At 47.1% G+C, this 22,437-nt stretch overlaps 2 gene segments (V, D, J or C); both read left to right on the forward strand.

Moving 5' to 3' along the window:
* The first annotated feature begins 12,995 nt into the window (after positions 1–12,995).
* On the forward strand, positions 12,996–14,015 carry LOC149917386 (T cell receptor gamma variable 9-like). The segment is given in 2 exon segments: positions 12,996–13,433; positions 13,528–14,015. Coding segments are annotated over 2 exon segments (531 nt in total).
* Positions 14,016–14,030: 15 nt separating this feature from the next.
* On the forward strand, positions 14,031–15,664 carry LOC149917387 (immunoglobulin heavy variable 3-30-3-like). The segment is given in 2 exon segments: positions 14,031–15,091; positions 15,527–15,664. A coding segment is annotated over 1 exon segment (621 nt).
* Positions 15,665–22,437: the final 6,773 nt, after the last annotated feature.

Here is a 22,437-nt window from a genome sequence, read left to right on the forward strand (position 1 = left end):
AGAGCTCCAAGAGGATTTGGGGATTGCAATTACTTTTTGCCCGTCACTCAGCAGATTTCTGCTTCTAGGGTGCTTGCAGACAGTAGCCTGAGAGCGTTTTGTTTAAAGCTGCAACTGCTTGTGGCCAGCGTTTGATTAAGTTCCTCAGAGTTGCGTTCAGCTGGGTGGCACACATAGGTTTTTGCTTTAAGTGTGCATTGAAAGATACTTGCCTGTGTTGGAATGTAGTTCTCATGGATGTATTTGGAACTTTTTCAGCTGTCTCGGAGCAAGAATGCGGTCACTCAGCCATTGCCTTCTCTTGGATCGGGAGGACAGCAAGCCCCAAGCACTGGGTCCCCAAGTAAGTTTCTACATAAAGAACCAGCCATTAAACAGGCGTTGATAAGTGTTCTTCTGCAGTACTGAAATGCAGCAGTGTTTCAGTATGGCAGGTGTACCCATTCTGAGAGTTCTGACCCATTTCCTCACTGCAGGCTTTCCAGAGAGCAGCAGCAGTGGTGCTGCCGGTTCGTCCTCGAATGAAAATCCCAGCGTCCCATCTGGAAGCGCTGCAGCTGTGGGGAGCTCTGCTGCTGCCTCCAGTCCTCCTGCACTCGGGGTGACGTCCTCCCACAGCGTTCCCCATCCCATTGGGACTGGCGCTTCTTCAGCTCCATCTGCAGCCCCCTTCTCACTTAACGCTTCTGCAACGACCAGTGGTTCTGGAACTTCTGGGCTTCCCGGCCCTGAACGTTCTGCTGCTGCAAACTCTTCCAGCACCGCTCCGCTGACAGCTGCTGGAACTCCCCAGGCAGCGACAGGAACTTCTCACTCGGGTGCAAGCAGTGCTTCTGCTGCACAGACTGCCGGTGCCTCTGGACACAACATCACGTCCGCGCCTTCTGCATTCCCAAATGGTATCAGACCAGGACAGTTGTATACACCGAGGAGTGAATTAACAGCCGAAGAGCTGGAGCAGTTTAAAGCCAAGAAGTTCACGCCAGGAAGGGTCCCTCTGAAACCACCACCTGTAGACCTTTTATATGATAAGGATTTAAGTTAATTCTGAAGTTAGTTGTTGTTCTTAGTTGTTGTTCTGTGATTCTTCCAATAAACAACATTGTGATGGAGCAATGAGTTGGAATGCTTTGTTCTGACTTACGTTTTCATTTAATCTCTTCAGTCTTCTGTATAATCAACGATTATACAGGTGTTATAATTAAGAAATCTACAAGAGAGTTTGGCTAAGCAGGTTATTACACCAAAAAGAATAATAAAGGGCTTACCCTTGCCCTGGGCTCACTGGAAAACTCCAAAGGGAGGTATCTCCAGAAAGAGATCCTTCCTTCCCCACTGGTAGTCAGCTCTTAAATGGGACCAAGCTCCATCCCTTCCTGCAGCACAGGTGAATTGCCTTCCCTTGTGCTCCCAGGGCTGACCCATTGCTCACCTCAAGTGGTCAATCAGAGGTTCAGGCCGTGATTCAGCAGTTCCCATACAGTCTTCACAGTAAGATACCTTGTGGTATCAGCTTTCCACTACAACAGTCTAGGCTCATAGATCCTTGTGTACTGGCCAACCAGGTGGCTTCTGCCAAATGCTTCTCCCACTGCTTAAACGTTCCACCCCCCATTGCCTTCCACATAGTTTTCAACAACCCACTGTACTGTTTGATTTTACCAGAAGTTGGTGCATGCAAGGGAATATGATAAGTCCACTCGATGCCAAGATCTTTGGCCCAAGTGTTTGCAAGGGAATTTTCAAAATGTGTCCCGCCATCTGACCCAATTCTTTCTGGGGTGCCATGTCGCCACAGGACTTGTTTCTCCAGACCCAATATGGTGTTTTGGGTTGTAGCATGGGCTACTGCATATGTTTCAAGGCACCCAGTGGTTACCTCCAGCATGGTGAGCACATAATGCTTACTATCGTGAGTTCGTGGCAAGCTGATTTAATCAACCTGCCACACCTCCCCATATTTCAACTTTTGCCATCGCCATTCCTCCCACAGAGCTTTCATCCTTTGACATCGTCCCCCACCACATCCTTATCACCAAATTGGAGGGATGTGGATTTGATACATAGACCACTCAATGGATAAGAAACTGGTTTGAAAGGCCACAGACAGAGGGTGGTCGTCAATGTCTCCATGTCCAGGAGGAGGCCAGTAATGAGCAGAGTCCCCCAGGGGTCTGTCTTGGGACCGGTGCTCTTTAACATCTTTACCAAGGGCTCCATCAGAAGAGGGATGGCCAGCAGGGACAGGGAGGCAATTGTCTCCCTGCACTCTGCTCTTATGAGGCCTGAGGGGATAGAGATTTGTTTTTCTGTTTGCTCTACAGGTTTTAATAAAATCTGAGACTTTTGATTTATAAAACTATCCTGTGATGAAACTGCAACTTGCTCATGCTGACTGCTTTGCCCAGAAAACTCAAATCTATGTACCCCCACTGAGCAACTTCAGGAGCTCTGCCTTTCTCTGTGCCTGGTTACAGTCAGCCGTCAACATTTTTCAGCAAAGCTCTCCTTTCCTGTGAGAGTCTCTGATGCTGCATAGCTCATCTTTTCCTGTATCAGCAGAAGGGTGATGAAGGCTTTTCCTTTGCACGCTTGTTCCTTTCAGGACAGCCCAAGATTACATCTGAGAAAACCCTGGGACTGTCAACCAGCCTGCATGCTTAGCTTGGCATTTCAAAGAAAAAGTCTGAACACTTCTGGGACCTTGTGTGCCCTAATGACTGCAAACCAATGGAGGCTAAGAAAGTACGGTTTCTGTCTGCAGTTGCTATCTTCTAAATCAAAATAAGATTTTCAGTGAAGAAACAAGTCTTAGGACCCTTCAAGCTTTGTTTTCTTATCAAAAAACAAAAGGCTTTGAGCCTCTTCAGTCATCACCAGGAACAAGAGCATGTTAAGGCACTGCTTTGTACTGAAGAAATCATAGAATCATGATGGTTGGAAGACTGCTATGATCATCTAGTCCAACTGTCATCCATGTTGACAAAGCACGTCCCTAAGTGCCACATCTACCCTTTTCTTGAAAGCTTCCAGGGATGGGGACTTCACCACTTAAAAGCAATCCATTGCAAGGCAGTGTCCAATGATTGTCTCTTTAGGGAGGTCAGGAATCCAGGACAGGGCAAGCAGGGCTGAGCAGCCTATTCCAACATATCACCACTCTTTCTGAGAAGAAATTTTTCCTAGTATCCAAGCTGAACCACTACAAACAGTTCATGGCTATGCCTAAGGAAAAAGGTAGATCACCTGAAGTGCTGAGGTTGGGTTATGTTTCAGATGTCCACTGTTTAGTTCACCCTTGGCACCTATGTCTGCTTTCCTCAAGAATCTGTCAATTTCTGCCATGACTAGCAGAAAGCTTTCGCTTTTTGCCAAAGCACACCAATGGAGCAGTTGAGTTTCCCGTGCTGATGTGTTAATCCTAAGGCAGTGAAGAGTTTTGCCCTTAGAAAGGCTGGATGTGTGTTTGAGGACTGGAGTGCTAATAATGGCACCAGCTTCAACAGGAGCGGGCATTAAGCACATGCATCAGAATTGGTTTGTGATTGACATGCTGGAAAGGAGCTCTATGGAGAAGGACCCTGGGTCCTGGACGACAGCAGGTGGACCACAAGCCATCAGTGTGCCCCTGTGGCCAAGAAGGCCAATGGGATCCTGGGGTGGATTGAGAAGAGCGTGGCCAGCAGGTTGAGGGAGGTGATCCTCGCTTTCTGCCCTGCCCTGGCGACCCCACATCTGGAGTGCTGTGTTCTCTTCTGGGCTTCTCAGCTCAAGGAAAGCAGGGAGCTTCTCGGGAGCCCAGTGGTGGGCCACAAAGGTGATTAGGGGGATGGAACATCTGCCTTATGAGGAAAGGCTGAAGGACCTGGGACTACTCAGCCTGGAGGAGACGGAGAGGGGATCTTATCAACGCTTGTAAATATCTTAAGGGCAGGAGTCAGATGGGTGGGCCAGGCTCTTCAGTGTTGCCCAGCAACAGGACAAGGGGCAAGATGTGCTACAAACTGGAACACAGGTGGTTCCATCTGAACTTGAGGGAAAACTTCTTTTCTTTGACTCCTGAGGCTGAGTGTGCTTTCTCATTCTTTTTTGCTTGCTCCCCTCTTTCTCAGCCTACCTTCCTTTCCACAAGATTTTCATGTGCCTTGGGGCTTCTCATTGAGGATGGAAAACTGAATTCTTAAGAAAATAAATCAGACAAAGTATTCACAGAAATTGTTGGACCCAGGAGTCAGTTATTGCGTCTTAGCGCACCTCTATAACTTTCAGTTGAAGCTGTATTTGTTTGTTTTTTTTTAAATGAGGTCTACATTCATGCATCAAGGAATATACAATAGAATCATTCTGAGCTATGAGCAACCATACAAAACCAGGTTTAATTGTAAATTCACAAGAATAATTGTAAACGATCATTATTGTACCCAGTTGGATATTTGCAGAAGCCTGTAGGCAAATGGGTTGCTGTATTTTGAAAGTTAATTAATCAATTTAATTTGCTTAGATAAAGCAACATGAACTTTAGTTCACATGCTAGAGCATGCCTGTTGGGAGACAAGTGAATATCAGTGATAGGCTGACCCATTCTTAGCATAGGTCAGGAAGATTCTTTTTCTGCTTCTAGTAGGAGTTGATGTTTGTTTGTTCAAAAACACAAGACGCCTTTAACATGTTTGCACTTGTTATTTCAGAACTGAGCTAATTGAACTGGCATCTCAATTCAAACTGACATTTGACAGGTCACAGAGATTTTTCAGATCAGCCAAGAAAAACACAGAGGAAATAGCGCGCACTGACATAGATAGAATCATTTAAGAAAACCTAAGTATGTTGGGAAATATCACTTAAATACTGATAGAAGTGGAAAAAGTAACACATTTCCTAGAACAACAACTCATTCCTGTTTCTTGAAAGATTGTCTTCATACCAAGAAACATTTGGAGGATTCAAATCACACTACAAGCAGGAAATCATAAAATACCAGCAGCCTGGAAACAGGGTACTCAGTGACACTGTGGGGACATAGGATACTCAAAGTCTATTCCATCAACTTCCTGAATGCTCTTGGTATTATTCTAGTCTCAGCAGTGAAATAATGTAGTTCCTGGTTCACTGAGTATGCTTGAAATTACATCTATAGGGACTATAGATTCCTATAAGCAATCTAAAGGACAGCGTAAGCCTTCGTAGTCAAGATTTCCAATTTTGCTCCTCCTCACTCTTAAGTGGAACTGAGCAGCACAAGCTCCATGGGATCTGTTTCAAAGGTGCTAACAGACAGGAAGTCTTAGAGTCAGTAAAATTCACTACCTTGGTCTCAAGCCATGACCAAAATCATCTGACTTTGGAGTATTCCACAGAGCCAGTGCCTTGATGAAGGAATCAAACCTGCAAGCAATTATGGTAAACAGAATATTTTAATTAACATACTGGTATTTGGAATTCAGTACTCTGTACTAATACTTAAGTAGTTTAAATTTTTCGTGAACTCTCCAATATTTTATTGCATGGGAGCAGCAGCTGCAGTTTTGGTCACTCTGGTTGAGTCACAGTTTAAAAAAAAATAATTGTTTGTTTTATTTCCAGGCAAAAATTACCACAATTTGGATAAGAAATAAAATCCCATTCCCTGCAACATCCAGCTGTGAATGAATGTCCTGTCATTTACTTATTTGGGGTATATCTTTTTTTTTTTCTCTACTGACATGCCCAGACTACTGTACTGTTACAGCAAGACATAGGTGAGAATGGTCTCTTAAACTATCTGAGGATGTCTCTTCCTCTTCTATGCTCTGGCATGGTATAGGATTTTACATATGGTACATTACACAGAGCAAATATGGAAGGAATCATTTTTCATTTTCACTGTGCAGCAAAATGATATTACCTACCACAGATTTAATCTGCAATGTGATTGCTTGGGTCTGCTTCCATTACTTAATTCAATTAATTAATTCAATTAATTTCAGGAAGATTCATTTATTTAAAAAAAAAAAAAAAGAGAGAGAGAAAAGGAAACTTGCTTATAGGTTCTTGGCAAACACCTGAGACTTTTCTGTCCTGAATGGAGGATTAGTGAGAGTTTATCCCTCCTGAAGGCACTGTATTCAGTGCATTCCCATGTGGTTATTGAGATGTTCTGCTTCAGAAACAAGTTGACAACTGCCTTTGTCTAAATGCCAGAACACCTGCAGCCAAGCAGCAGTGGGTCAGGATATCACTTGGAAGGACCTCAGCACACAACTGCCTCGAGCAAGAAGAGAAAAGCCCATCCGTGAATTGGCCAGAGATGCTAGGACCTCAGCATGCTTGAGCCATACCTAAGGGAGAGCCTCTCCCTGAAAGGCAAAATACCTGCACCAGTATCTCACATACAGGATTACCAGCGTGGCACCTGTGAGCACAAGGTAGGCTGGCAACAGCCTTCACAACAGTTGACCTACAAACATTTCCCATTCCACTTTCATTTCATTGTTTTGAAGTCTGAAATTTGACCCCCAAAAATCAATGGCAAAGTCGTGCTATCAACAAAAACAAAGAATTGGGTTTGTTTTCTTCTCCTCTTACTGAAACAGTGTTACAGCTAGAAAGATTATCACAGTGAAAATAAGAAAAAAAAAAAATAAAGGAACGCTCACCTGTATCCAAAGATGTAGGCTCACAGGAAAGACTCCATAAAGGAAGGATCTCCAGCAAGAGACCCTTCCCCAGTGGCAGTCAGCCCTTAAATGGAGTCTAGGAGAGCTGCAGCCAGGCTTCACCCCTTCAGTCACACAGCTGAATTGCCTTCACCTGTGCTCCAGGCTGACTCAGAGCTTGCCTCAGGTGATCAATCAGTGGTTCAGGCCATGACTCAACAGCTTCCATACACACAGGAAGGTAATACTATGAGAATTCAGGGTGTTTTTTGTTTTGTTTTGTTATGTTTTGGTCTTTTTTGTTTGTTTATTTTGTGTGTTTTTATTTTTATAACCTCTCTGCATTAAGCTACATTGAGGCTAAATCTATACTGCTCCCTCTAAATATACTGCTACCTGGAATTTTTTGTTCAGTAAGACAGATGCAGAAATTATTCATTACTTGATGAAACACCATTGACTGAGGGAATGCATTCATGAGTGCTGAAGGGATTTTTTTTGCATGCATCTCTTCGTTGTCAATGTTAACCAGATTGAACATCTTTGTCTTCCTGTCTAGCCATGCTCCCCACTCCAAACAAGATGTCTGGGGACATTTTGAAGGTTAATTTAGCATTTCCCAAATGTCATCCAACTCTGAATGATAAAGTTTATCTAATTTCTTTTTCACCCTCCATCACAACAAACTGTTTCCAGTACACTTACTTAACAACTCTTAGGGCCATAGCATGTACAAACCAAAGGCATCTAAATCATGAGCAGAGCTCTTGGTTATGAAAACAAACAAACAAACACACACACAAATCACACAATTTGTTGTTCTTTGGTTTCAACAGCTTCATTCTTTCCACAAAAAAAATGCAATATCTCTTCACATTGCCAAAGTAAGCTATCTCACTTCTAACATCATGCATTTGTTACTGGACCAGAGTACACAACATCCAAATTTGGTGATGAGTTCACTGCACTGACCTAACCTGAACATCCCACTGTCAATCCTGAAGAACAAATTCACTGCCTCTGAGGATGGAGAATTTGGGTTTTTGAGAGATTTGTGCTCTCAGGTTCAGCTATTAGCATGCTCACTACTACGCGTTCTTCAGTAGTTGAAGAAGAGCAGGACATCTCCATTACAAGAAAAAATGTTGGTCTTATCAGGTTTCACAATGACCTTGAACTAACTGATTCCTCTTCACCATGGAAGAGTGGAGTCACTTCCACAATGTGTGGTTAGCATCCAGGGAAGCACTCAGTTCATCTGACCTGAAAAAGATGAGGAAAACTGGTCAAACTGGTCAATGGGTTTCCTCCATCCACGCATTTTCTAGTAAAATTTTGATTCTGACCCACAGATAATTTCTATATAATTTTTTTTCTGGCTTTTAACATGACTTTGTTTTGTTTGGAAATAGCAGCCAAGGGAAGGTATTCAGGGTTATTAGAAAAAAAATGCCATCTTCCAAAGAGCTCATGAATTGATTGGGAGATTGCAGTGAACTAAGCAGTGAACTCATCAGTTCACTGACAGCGCAACAACCATCGCAATCACATAAAACTTGCATAAACATGATTTTATCTGATTTTCTTGTTAGTCCAGGAAAAGCCTTCCTATTCGTTCAGCCTCCTGCTCTAGAGCTAACCACACATGTCGCCTGCAGCCTCTGAGGACTTGCCACCCAAGGACAAGCATGCAGGTGATGCCTGCTCTGCTTTTCAAACATATCAACAAAAATATGTTGGTGACAAAAATGGCTTTAGGAGTATAATAGTTTTAGAGAAGCAGAGGTTGATATTGTCTCTATAACTATACTTAATAGGCACTAAAAGCAGCAAAATGGTTATTCAGCCCTTGTGGTAACTGTGCCTCGTAATTTCATTGATAAAAAGACAATATGAAGCGCAGGGTTGTTGCAACAGACACATATTCCACACAACACAGTCCCCCGACATGCAATAGACCAATGACACAAGTTGAGAGAGATGGAGACTTCACCACCAGGAAGTTGAACACCAGAGGAGAGGAGTCCGCACCATCAGCATTCAGCTCACAGGAAGGGAACTCTATGCTCCATTTGATACAAATGATGGTGATCGGGTATTTTTTGTGCTTGCTTGCTTCCTCTTTTTGGCAGCAAGACAAGGACAGAGAGGGGGAAGAATCACAATTCTGGAGAAGGTTGTGCTCCTTCTTGCTGGCATTCTTGCATTCCTCAAAGCAGGCCAGGTGCTGCCCCACTGCCGTTGTATCTCCATTGCCAGCAGGGCTCTGCTTCAGAGAACTTCAAAATACCACTTTCCTTGCTGACTGTCTACACTACTAAAGCTCATACTACAAGCTCTCAGGCCCCATCCTCACGCTCTCGATTGGGAGTTTTCTTCAGGAGAGTCTGGTTGAAGAGCTGGTATGTAGTGAAGCTACAGCATGCAATTAGCTGAGCTGTATGCAACAGCATCAACGAAGGGGTGACTCAAAGCACCTCACTAAGAGGCTTCATGCAGGGCAGAAGAAAAAAAGTGCCAATTGAGTATCTATAGAAAATCCTGTAGACCTCCTCTGCTAGCCAGGGCAGAGTCTTTTGCTGTACTACCTGGGCTACAATCTATGCAAGGTGTGCAGACAGTCTCCCTCACCCTTTCTTGTGGCAGTGACAGATTTTCCCAGATGCTTGCTGATCTTGGCTGAGCAGCCGACACAATCATTTCTGCAAATGGCCATCCCAAAAAAGCCATCACCGAGGCTGGTGCACCTTAACCCACAGGGCAAGAGGGCAGGTCCCACTGCCCCAGCATCAGCTGGCAGTGGGTCCCAGGTGTCACAGCAAAGGTGGCAGAAGGAAAAGGATTCCTTTAGTCAGCTTTAAATACTAGCTACCATTCTGAACCAATTTCTGACCGTTTAAAAATGTTGTTGTTATTAATTCAAGCAACTTGCAATACTACACTTTAGATATTATTCAGAGCTATTCTTTGTCCTTTTGTAAAATGTCATTCTATTCATCCAGGCACTCACATTTTTTATTCATATGCTTCTTTTTAATTCTCCTTTACTATATTACTGAAAGAGAAGTGCGTAACCTTTGCCTACACTTTGAATTCCTCTTAAATTACATCACTTCAAGGCTTCACACTGCATATATTTTACTGGGAAGCTCCAAGATGGCTTCTTGACACTCTCTCATAACATCCCCAGCTTGCAGTAGGGGTGCAAGCATGGCTGTGCCCACACATGCAGGGTGTCTTTTCATCTGACAGAGAAGGATCTCAAACTCACCACCACTCAGAGGCATAACTGCATGAATATTCAGGAGCAATGCTGCTGCAGTTACCTGCAGTTACTGCTTTTGCCATTGGAGCAGCTGGGATTAAAGCTTTGCTCCTTTGCTTTTATGTCAGCTATGATCTGTAACTCCCAGCCTGCAGAATCAGTGTGTGCTTAACCCCGAACCAACTCATCCTTCTTTGTACCCAGGTAACAGCATCACACCAAGGAGAACCACACAGCTGCAGTTGTCCTTAGAAGCACTGGAGAAAAGAGTGGCTTTTCTAGACTATGGGCAAAAACTGTAGCCATGCCAGTTTTGCATTCAAAACACTGTGGAAATTGTTTTCTTTGCTTGATTTCCTAGGGAGAGCCCCTGTTTGGTGTCTTGGTTGTATACCACCATTCCTCCAGCTGAGGCAGTGACTCACTGTTGGTACACAAGCTCAACAATATGTGCAGCAGAGTGAATACAGGAAGAGCTGCTTAGTCACATCTGCAGACAGCAGAAAGTTGTTTTCAGTTAGTTTACTGTGAACATTTAAAAATCAGGGAGAAAGGAGAATTAAGATCAATCCAAATCCAAAGAAAAAACAAAAATGGACTATTTTTGGAAATGCAATATTCCATTATCTTTACCTTTCCGCTTAGAGTCAGAATTCAATTCAGGTTCATATGTTAGCATTTCATTTACTTATACAGCATACAAATGGCAGTACTTTGATGTAGGAAAGTACTTTTACACTGGAAAGAGTAGAGTTTCTGAAGTTTCCTGAGGAACTATGATATAGATAATATGAAAAAGCATAAGAAGTTGAGCATAATTTTCAAGACCTGTAGCAGGCACAATTTATATAGATTGCAACACATCAAATATTCACCTAAAACCTGAGTCACTTGGAGCCACGGCTGACTACCTTTTGACTGAAGCTAAAGTTGTGCATGCAGCCAGCTTGGTGATTCTGGATTTTTGCTGCATGAAGTCTCATTCCCAGTGGATTCACAGATGCTATGCTGGGCTGTCAGGCAGCACACTGATTTCAGCATCTACCCATGCTCTCAACAAGGCCACTGTAACTCAGGGTTTCTGGGAGCTAAGTGACCTGTGTGTGCAAAACTCCAATAACTCCTTCAGACTCCAGTCTTCCTCTCCAGAGAAACTGGAGGGTATGGATCCACCTACTCAATGTGGATACTTTTTCTTTTTTTTCAGCACAACTGCTGAAAGCCAACAGTTCTGGAATTATTGATTTTAAACCCTTTTATCTCAGCACAGGCTTTTCAGATTAGAGATGATGGTACTCAGTAGACTGGATCCAAAACTTGTCCTGTGTGACTAGGCTAGCACCTACCCACAGTTAAGCAAAACCTGCTTGCTTTTCTTGTCAAATAAAACCAGCTACTGGGGTCAAAAGACTCATGTTTATAATTCCTAGTGATTTCATTCCAAATTCCCTCCCATTCTCTGATTGCTCAAGCTGAAGGTGTGCAAACGCAGGAGAGCTTTGCTTCTCTTGGATCTGGCATGGCTCAACCACTTTGTTTTTCTTCCTGGCTCTTCAGTGTTGCTAGCATTAACTGTTAGCAGCACATAAATTGTTCTCACTATTTTAAATTATTTCTGCATTCTGAGATTTTCCTTAAAGAATCATAAAAGAAAACCAAGGACTTCCATTTGTGCTATTCTCTTCATATCCAAAAAAAGCATGGAAATAGGCTTAAAAAAAACTACCAAGGCACAATACATAGGTAGCTCAGACACTGATATATCTTCATGCTACAAAACAAACTCATGTCATCATAGAATTATAGAATCCTAGAATCATAGAATAGCCTGGGTTGAAAAGGACCACAATGCTCATCCAGTTCCAACCCCCTGCTATGTGCAGGATCACCAACCAGCAGACCAGGCTGCCCAGAGCCACATCCAGCCTGGCCTTGAATGCCTGCAGGGATGGGGCATCCACAGCCTCCTTGGGCAACCTGTTCCAGTGCCTCACCACCCTCTGTGTGAAAAACTTCCTTCTAATATCCAACCTCCTTTGTGTCAGTTTAAAACCATTCCCCCTCGTCCTATCACTATCCACCCTCCTAAACAGCCATTCCCCCTCCTGTTTATAAGCTCCCTTCAAGTACTGGAAGGCCACAATGAGATCTCCCTGGAGCTTTCTCTTGTCCAAACTAATCTGCCCTTGGTGAAGCCATGCTGGCCCTCTCGGATCACCTTTTGGCTTGCACATGCCATTACATAGCTTCTAGGAAGATCTGCTCCGTAATCTTCCCAGGCACGGAGGTGAGGCTCACTGGTCTGTAGATCCTTGGGTCATCCTTTCTCCCTGTCCTGACAATGGGAGTGACCTTTCCTTTTTGCCAGTCCCTGGTGTCTTCACTGGACAGCCATGATTTTGGAAATATGATGGAGGGCGGCTTGGCAACCACATCAGCTATCTCTTTCGGAACCTTTGAATGCATGTCAGGTGGCCCCATGAATTTACGTACATTCAGTTTCCCAGGGAGGTCTCAGACTTGTTCCACTCTTATAGTGGGATGCAATCCGCTCCTCTCACCTGCACATAGAGCTTCAGGGTCCTGGCAGACACACCAAGCCTGACCACCTGTGAAGACCAAGGCAAAGCTCTCATTGAGTACCTCAGCTTTTTCTACGTCTCAGGACGCCAGCTCTCCATCACAGAAACGAGTGTATTGCTCCTGCTGTCCTGCAGGTGTCCTTCACGTTCATACTAGAAAGCATTTCCATTTCAACTAAGGATGAGCATGTGCCCCAGCCTGCTGAAGTTGTCTTGTTGCCAAAAGCAAAGGAAATGGCTAAGTGTGAAGACAGCTGCCTCACAAGGCAGAGAATAACAGTAGAAATGGCACTGGCTGTGGGACATGCACACCCCTCAGGATCCAGCTGCCTCCTCCAGTACGTTCTCTACATGGGACTGAGCAACTCTCTGATGAATCTTACAGAGAAACATCCTAGGCTAGCACCAAGCAGGCTGACCCATCTGTACTCTGACAATGAGGAGTTGCAAAGGCACAGGAAGCGGCCTCTGACTGTGTTTCTGGCAGCCCACAGCCCTGCAGAACCCCCAGCAGCCAGCACACTGCTTGGCTGCGCTCTCGCTGGGGCAGGGGCTGCAGCCCTGCCCTGCTGCTGCCCTGCTGCCTGCCTGTCTGTGCAGCTCACCAGGGGCAGGACGTGACAAACAGCACACGGGGCTGCGCGGCTGCTGTGGGCAACCCGCCTGCAAGGGGGAGAAGGCAAAGGAAGCGGCACTGGGAAGAGACACGGTCCGGTTTCACCCCAGCTGGCTGCTGGGGGCCGCTGTTGTGGAAATGGCTGCAAGCGCTTCTTGATCCTATCGGCAGGTAGAACAGCCCCATTGGGAATCAGAAAGAAGTGATTTCCACCGCTCGGATCTGCTCTGGGATCTCTCGAGTGCGAGACTGAGGCTGTCCACGCAGGGAAGCCCCAAGGAGAGCAGCAACCATGTGGCTGCTGACAGCTCTCGTGCTGGCAGTTGGTTTCTCCTGTACGTGCCCTGCTCGCCCCGCTGCCTGCATGAATAGCGGGAACCTCTGCTGTTCCAGCTTTGTCTGCCCAGTTTCTCTCTTGCTTCCCCTTAGGTGGCTCTGCACAAGCCCTGCAGCAAAGTCCAGCGTCCATCACCAAGCCTGAAAGCAAAACACTGCTCGTCACCTGCCGCATCTCCATCTCCAACTTTGACAAAGTCTTCATTCACTGGTACCGCAGGAGGCCGGGGGCAGCTCCCAGGCGCATTGCCTACATGGCAACCAGGCTGTTCCTTGACAGTGAGTCCGACGAGGGGAAATTCAGCATCGAGAAGGACCTCGCCAAATCCCAGTGCACCCTGACAGTGGGCAGGCTCACTGCACAAGACGCTGCCACCTACTACTGTGCCATATGGGATGCACAGCAGCAGAGAGCCGTAGGGAACCCGCACAAAGATATGCTCTGCTTCCTGAACCACATCCTAGAATGCCAGGAGACGTGTGGGAATGGCCTCACCTTCCCTCTGCATCTTTATTCGAGGCAAATCCCATGTGGGCTCCAAACTGTTTGCGTTTCATGTACCGTTTGGCCCAGACTGTAAGGTCCCTCTGTTGTGCTGCTTTCTCACAGCATCACCTGCTGGCTGCGCAGGGCCCCTCTCTGGGTGGCCGCTAGTGAGTCACATCCTGCCCTCAGGCACAGCCCCTGTCCCTGCCACAGAGCTGGGGGCTTTCTCTGGGGCACAGGCAAGCAGGCACCACGAGAAGAATGCTGCTGCTGCTGCTGCTGCCACTGCTGGCCCTGGCTGAAGCCTGCTTGCATCCATTCCCCTCCCCGTGGAGGCTCCACTTGCAGCAGCAGCAGAAGGCTGTCCTGCGTACGCCTGCGGGCAGCAGGCTGGCAGTGCTTGCTGCCTTTTCCCTCCTTCTGATACAGGGACATGCACAAGTGCTGCTGCTACAGAGTCCACCATCTGTTACCAAACCGAGATCCAGAACTGTGAATATTGAGTGCAAACCTAAGGGCATAGCTAACTTCCAGGCTGCCTACATCCACTGGTACCGACAACTGCCTGCCAGAGCTCCTGAATGGCTCCTTTCTGTGACAGGAGAATCACAAGTTTTCTATGATTCGGAATCCTATAGGAACAAGTACTTGTCTTCCAAAACGGGGAACAAATTTTGCTATCTATCAATTCTAAACATCCGTGATGATGATGAAGGTACCTACTACTGTGCCTACTGGGTGTCCCACAGCAGGAGCAGCCTGCAGGCAGCCCTTACAGAAAGCTGGCTGCAACCTGAGCAGCACACTTTCATACAAGTGCCGAGAGCCACAGCTGCCTTCCTGCCCCCATCTCACAGCCTTCAAGACATCCCCACAAGCTGAAGCAGAGGAAGGAATTCCAGACGAAAGCCAAGACAATTACATGGCAATCATGTTCAGAGCTCACTGTCTCTGTCACTATTCTGTGTGGCCTGAGCTCATTGTTTCCTCTCCCTACCAGCAGCAGTCCTGCCCCTAATGTTCAGTTTTTCACGCTGGAATGGCAGCACTAAAGGGCTGATGAAAGATGCTTCTTGAACAGCCCTGGGAATTGGGAGGAGTAGAGAGACCTGGGGAAGTGCACAACTGAACAACCCTGCTTTCTACGCGTGTGCTTAACAAGATTTGTGGGTAAGATTAAATGGAGTGTAGCAGATAGATAGATAGATAGGTGCACACAAAACAGTTACTGGATTGAATATTTTAGGTCCTCTCTACAGTGTTACTGATGGGGTTTCATTTGCTGGTGAATTTCCCGCACACAAATACGCCCTCCCTGGCAATGAGCTGAAGAGCTTCCATTGGATGAGCCATGAGTCATCTCCTCCTCCCAGCTGCTGATGCTTTCTCCACCTGGATGGCTTTATAACACTTCTCCACTGCCTCAGCTCTACATTTCACTCTTGCACACAGCATGTTCTTGCTTCCCTTACTCGCTGTGACTTCATTTTTGTCCCGTAAGTGCCGTTTCCTTTCTCCTCTGCATCCCATGCATAGAGAACACAGTCCCTGCTCCAAGCTTGGTGGGTCCTGGCCTACATGCAGCTCCTCCCTGTTCCCTTGCAGGTGGAGATGCACAGGCTGTACCGGTGCAAAGCCCGGCAGAGCTCAGGCTGTTGGAGGGCAGCTCAGTCACCATGACATGCCTGAGCAGTGAAAACGTTGTGCACTGGTACAGGCAGCTTCCCGGGGAGCCACCCAAGAGGATACTGTACATGTCTGGATCTGCACCTACTTTCGATGACAACAATGACAGAGCGAAGTTTCAAGTGCAGAAAAATCCTTCCAACAGTGTTCTGACAATAAGGAAAGCAACCCGGAGGGATACCGGTACATATCACTGTGCATATTGGTATTATCAAGGCTTCACAGCATTAGATGGGCAAAGGTAAGCTGTACAAAAAGGCACTTGGCACTGTGAACCTCAAGCTCTCAACTCCTGCCAGATGCAGATTCTCCTTTATGCCACCTTTCTCTGGTAATTTTCTGCAGCAGGAGAGTAAAAGCAAAAGATTAACATGGCAAATGCTAAATGAATTATCTCAACTAATTCTCAGAATATTTCTTCTGTACTTACACATACCTGTACCATGCAGAAACTGAACAGTCTCAGTCACTTACGGATAAAAATAGGCAGTTATGGCCAAGAACTGACTGTACTCAGAGCACTCACCTGACAGTGAGCACAGACTGTCTGTGCCTGAGAACAATGCACAGTGGTAAGTATTCCTTATTCATTGAAAGCCGTACAGCAAACAGAGAAACAGATCTCTATCTCCTGGAGGCTCTCATCTGAAAGGAGGCACACACGTGAAACAATGAGAGAAAACTACATGATCTTCTAGATCCTCCTTCATTCTTTTTCTGCTGTCACTGCACTTACTACCAACTCCTTCTGCAGCCCCAAAAGCCCAATTTCATTGTCTCGATTTCTCACCTGATGCACCCAGACAGGACTTCACTCTTCTTCCGTGGGCCTGGTCTCCATTGAGCCTCCACTGAGCAAAGGTCATTGAGTTCTAAGAATTAGTGTCTATGGTCAAAGCCTCCGTTCACCATGCAGAGGAAAGCTGGCATTTGTCTGTCAGTTAGCTCCAAAGCCGAGTACTGAATTTGATTAGAACCCTCAGGCACAACTCCTGTGAGGTGCTGCACTAGAGAGACTGGACCTTCAGCCTCACAGAGATTGCCACGCTGGTGGTTTGGCAAGGCTCTGAACACTGCTTGTGTGTGAATGAATGTGCCATCGTGCCTTTCAGTCCTCGCGTGGGGCAGCGGTTCTTTGCATTTCTCTGAAAAGCAGACAGGACCACCATCTTCTAGACAACCTCAGCTTTCTCCGCCCTTGCTCCTTTCCCAGGCTGCTGTAGCTTCCTGACAAGCACAGCCCCATGTTGATAGGCACAGAAAAACATTGCTGGAGACTTCTCCTCCCACCTGGGGCCCCACTCACACGTCTCTCAGCCTCAACAGCAGCTGAGCAGGAGCAGCAGACATGCTGCTGCTGGCAGCTCTGATGCTTGCAACTGCATGGTCTTGTAAGTGCTTCAGCTTCTTTTTCCTCACAGGCAACCATGGATTTTGCCCTAACAGATGTCTTCCCAAGTGGTTGCTTACCAGTTGCTACTTAATGTCTCTTCTTTTTTGCTTTTCTTTTTTTTCCTTTCTTTTCTTTTCTTATCATTTCTTTTCTACTTTTTCCTTTTTGTAATTCTAGATGGATTTGCACAGGAAACTCCCATACAGAGCCCTGTATCCATCACCATGGCACAAGGAAACGCTGATCTGAAGTGTCATTTTAAGGACTTCTCTGGAAATTTTGATAACACCGTCATACACTGGTATCAACAGAAGGAGAATAAAGCTCCAGTCAGGATGATCTATTTTTCATCAGGGACAGTAGTGGCAGATGAGGGTTTCCAAAGGCACAGATATGGGATTCAAACTATTCCTAGTCAGAAACTTTGCACTCTTACCATAAGAAATGTAATTCTGGATGATGCTGCTACTTACTATTGTGCCTACTGGGACCCTCACTGTGGCAGATGCCAAACAGTCACCTCAACAAATAATTCCTCAGTAGCTCAACCACAGATCATTTGGAATAAACCAGATCAGCTCCCATAGTGTGGATGAGCTGCCCAGCCAGAAGCAGTTCCATCTCTATCTCTCTGAGGATTTGGATTTCTACTTCTCTCAAATGAAGGATTCTGAAGCTATCTGCAAAGTCCATGCTGATCGTTTCTTCACTGACAAAACTATTTGGTGATAGTCTTAACCTGGAAAGCCCTATGGATTGAAAGCAATCTGCCCAGTACACGTCCCTTCTTGCAACAGAAAGCACAAAGTTTCATTTGTAATGATGCCTTCCGGGAGACTTGCTGTGTTAGAAAGCTTCAGGACAAAACTGGGGCAGTAGCTGTCATTTAGACATGAGCTGTGTGAGATCCATCACTGCCATGCGCCAATCGTATTCATCCAGAATCAGCTCTTGGGCAGATTTCTGCTCTGTGGGCAGAAGAATAGCAATGGACTGATGCACATTTCATCTGCCCTGGCAGATTTTGGCCACAGGGATTTAGTCTCGTGTTCTCTCCATACAGTCCCTAGCACAAATGTGACTGTAACTGACTGAGGTTGCCCACACAGCAGATTGCCCTGGGCTGCCGCTGCAAGGAGGACTGTGTGCATGCATCTCTCCCCCTTCTCCTTCAAGTCTGTTCCATCCTTCTCTCCTCCTTGCTCCTGCACTGAAGCCACCCACCTGCCTGACCTGACAGAAAATGAAACCTGGAACTTGAGGGGGAGACTAGCGAGAGTGTGGAGACAGATTCACCCACGAGGTTGCCTCAGATGAAGCGGTCACCCCAAAGCCTCAAGACTGCTTCTACACGTAAGGACAGAAGGGTGATTGTTGTAGGTGACTCCCTTCTGCAAGGAACAGAAGGCCCTATATGCCGGCCCGACCCCACCCGCAGAGAAGTGTGCTGCCTTCCTGGGGCACGGGTCAGGGACATTTCAAAGAAAATTTCTAGGTTGATTCAGCCTTCAGACTACTACCCACTTTTAATAATTCAGGCTGGCAGCGAGGAAGTTGGCAAGGAAAGCCTGAGGTCCATCAAGAAAGACTTCAGGGGAATGGGGCGAATACTAGAAGGAGCTGGGGTGCAGGTGATCTTTTCTTCTACGCCCGTGGTGTCGGGAAAAGGTACAGGGTGGATCCGAAAAACCCAACTCTTAAATAGATGGCTTAAGAGCTGGTGCAGACACAAGAATTTCGGCTTTTTTGACCATGGGGCAATCTACACTGCACCTGGCATGATGGCTGCTGATGCAAGCAGCCTGTCCCTGAGGGGTAAGAGGGTATTAGCTGAAGAATTAGCGGGACTCATTGACAGGTCTTTAAACTAGGAATGAAGGGGGAAGGGGGCAAAATAAAGGCTACTGGGGTTGAACGGTTCATTCGAGGGATTGTACCAAACTCTGTGGGCAATGATGGCAGAGTGCAAAAGGAGGGAGTAGGGCAGGGGGATGCTGGGGATGCTGCTGTTCTAGCGGATCCTGGATCGCTTATGAAGGTGGTGAGACGGACAGCCCGGCTGAAGTGCCTTTATACTAATGCACGAAGCCTGAGTAACAAGAAGGAGGAACTGGAAACTGTGATGCATTCTGAAAGTTATGACATTGTTGCTATCACAGAAACATGGTGGGATGACTCCCACAATTGGGATACTGCCATCGACGGCTATAGACTCTTTAGGAGAGATAGGAGAGGTAGGAAGGGTGGGGGAGTTGCTCTCTATGTCAGAGATTGGATAAACTGTGAGGAGCTCCCCATGAGAAACAGTCAAGAACAGGTTGAGAGCCTGTGGGTTAGGATTAGAGATGGGACTAATAAAGGTCAGCTGGTATTAGGGGTATACTACAGGCCACCTGACCAAGGGGAGGCTGCTGATGAGGCTTTCTTGCTCCAGATGCGTGAGGCGTCTGCCTCACGGGCTCTTGTCCTGGTGGGGGACTTCAACCATCCGGACATTTGTTGGAAAAACCACACGGCGAGCTGCAAGAGCTCCAGAAGGCTCTTGGAATCCATTGATGATAGCTTTCTGGTTCAGGTATTGGACAGACCGACCAGAGGTCAAGCGTTGCTGGACCTGCTGCTCACCAACGCTGAGGAGATCATCAAAGGCGTCAAGGTTGGAGGATGCCTAGGCTCCAGCGATCATGCCCTGGTTGAGTTTGTGATCTCAAGCGATGTGGGCCTGGTAAAGAGCAGGACCAGGACGCTGAACTTTAGAAGAGCAGACTTCAAGCTACTCAATGGAATGCTGGCCAAGATCCCCTGGCGCGCTGCCCTCAAAGATAAGGACGTTGAGGAGAGCTGGCTGCTCTTCAAGGATGCCCTCCTGGCAGCACAAGAGGTCTCCATTCCCCTGATTAAGAAAGTGGGCAGGAGAGGTAGAAAACCGGCATGGCTCAGCAAGGACCTGCTAAGAGAACTGAGGGTGAAGAAAGGGGTGTACAAGCTCTGGAAACAAGGCTGTGTCACCTGGGAAGAAAACAGGGATGCCGTCCGGACTTGCAGACGTGGGATCAGGAAAGCCAAGGCGCAGGCAGAACTGAACTTGGCCAGGGACGTGAAAAACAATAAGAAAACCTTCTACAGGCACATTGGCCAGAAGAGACAGGCCAAAACGGGCGTACCTACTTTGGTAAATTTAAAAGGAGAAATGGCTTCAACAGATGAAGAGAAAGCTGAGGTGCTGAATGAGTTCTTCACCTCGGTCTTCACTGGTGGCCAGGATTCTAGTCTTTTTCATGTCCCTAAGTCTTGCACCCCCATACCTCTATGTGGGGACCAAGGAGGTAAATCCCTCCCCACTGTAAGGGTTGAGCAAGTCCGAGAGTGCCTCCTTAGACTGAATGAGTATAAGTCTATGGGGCCAGATGGCGTGCATCCCAGGGTCCTGAAGGAGCTGGCTGAGGTGGTTGCTGAGCCGCTCTCCATCATATTTGAGAAGTCGTGGCTGTCAGGTAAGGTCCCGGACGATTGGAGGAAGGGTCACGTCACTCCCATTTACAAGAAGGGGAGCAGGGAGGACCCGGGTAACTACAGGCCGGTGAGTCTCACCTCCGTGCCTGGGAAGATTATGGAACAGATCCTCCTGGACAATATGCTTGATCACATAAAGAACGAGCACGTGATCCTAGATAGCCAGCATGGCTTCACCAGGGGAAGGTCATGCTTAACTAATCTTGTGGCCTTCTATGATGGAGTGACGGCATTGGTGGACGAAGGGAAGGCAACTGATGTCATTTACCTGGACCTGAGCAAGGCCTTTGACATGGTCCCCCATCACATCCTCATCTCCAAACTGGAGGGAAGTGGATTTGACGGGTGGACAACTAGATGGATAAGCAATTGGTTGAAAGGCCGCAGACAGAGGGTGGTGGTCAATGGCTCTATGTCCAGGTGGAGGCCGGTAACGAGCGGTGTCCCTCAAGGGTCTGTCTTGGGACCGGTGCTCTTTAACATCTTTATTAATGACATCGATGAGGGAATGGAGTGCACCCTCAGCAAGTTTGCTGATGACACCAAGCTGAGTGGTGCAGTCGATACGGTGGAGGGAATGGAGGCCATTCAGAGGGACCTTGACAGGCTGGAAAGCTGGGCTCGGGTGAACCTAATGAGGTTCAATAAGGCAAAGTGCAAGGTTTTGCACTTGGGCCGGAAGAACCCCAGGCACCTGTACAGGCTGGGGGGAGTTGTCCTTGAGAGCAGCTCGGCAGAGAAAGACCTAGGGGTCCTGATAGATGAGAAACTTAACATGAGCCAGCAGTGCGCTCTGGCAGCCCGGAAAGCAAATGGGATCCTGGGCTCCATCAGGAGAGGGGTGGTCAGCAGGGATAGGGAGGTGATTGTCCCTCTCTACTCTGCTCTTGTGAGGCCCCATCTGGAGTACTGTGTTCAGGTGTGGAGCCCTCAGTACAAAAAAGACATGGAGATTTTGGAAAGGGTCCAGAGGAGGGCCACGAAGATGATCAGGGGGCTGGAGCACCTCCCCTATGAGGACAGGCTGAGGGATTTGGGTTTGTTCAGCCTGGAGAAGAGAAGGTTGCGGGGCGACCTCATTGCAGCCTTTCAGTATCTGAAGGGAACTTACTCCCAGGAGGGGAGTAAACTCTTCATAAGGGCTGATAATAGCAGGACACGGGGAAATGGTTTTAAGTTAAAAGAGGGAAGATTTAGGTTGGATGTTAGGGGGAAGTTTTTTACTAGGAGGGTGGTTAGGTCCTGGAACAGGCTGCCCAGGGATGTTGTTGATGCCCCGTCCTTGGAGGTGTTCAAGACCAGGTTGGACGAGGCTCTGGGCAACCTGATCTAGTAAAGGTGTATGTTTGGTGGCCCTGCTAGGCAGGGGGGTTGGAACTACATGATCCTTGAGGTCCCCTCCAACCCAGGTCATTCTGTGATTCTGTGATTCTGTGATTCTGTGATTCTGTGAAACGGCCTTTGCCATTGGTATTTACTAGAAAGAGAGGCCGTTGTCCCTTCTCCGAGCAATATGTGCTTAACACCGCATTGCCACGTGTCTTTCTGCTTTTGTTTTCCAGTCTTTCTCTCCAAGAAGTGTTTGCATTTCTTCTGAGGCTCAGAACTGAAATCCTGTGGCTGTGCATTTCCTGCCACGCTCCAAATCAAAGGCAGGGCACACGCTCACGGTGCTGCTGCCCGTTGCTGGAAGCTGATACCTACCGGCTCTTCAGCGGAGAAAAACTATGCACAGGAAAAACATCGCTGGAGACTTCTCCTCCCACCTGGGGCCCCACTCACACATCTCTCAGTCTCAACAGCAGCTGAGCAGGAGCAGCAGACATGCTGCTGCTGGCAGCTCTGATGCTTGCAACTGCATGGTCTTGTAAGTGCTTCAGCTTCTTTTTCCTCACGGGTTCCCATGGGTGACATAACAGATATC

Source organism: Phasianus colchicus, chromosome 6, assembly GCF_987193195.1.
Source record: "Phasianus colchicus chromosome 6, bPhaCol1.hap1.1, whole genome shotgun sequence".
In the NCBI taxonomy this organism is placed as follows: Eukaryota; Metazoa; Chordata; class Aves; order Galliformes; family Phasianidae; genus Phasianus; species Phasianus colchicus.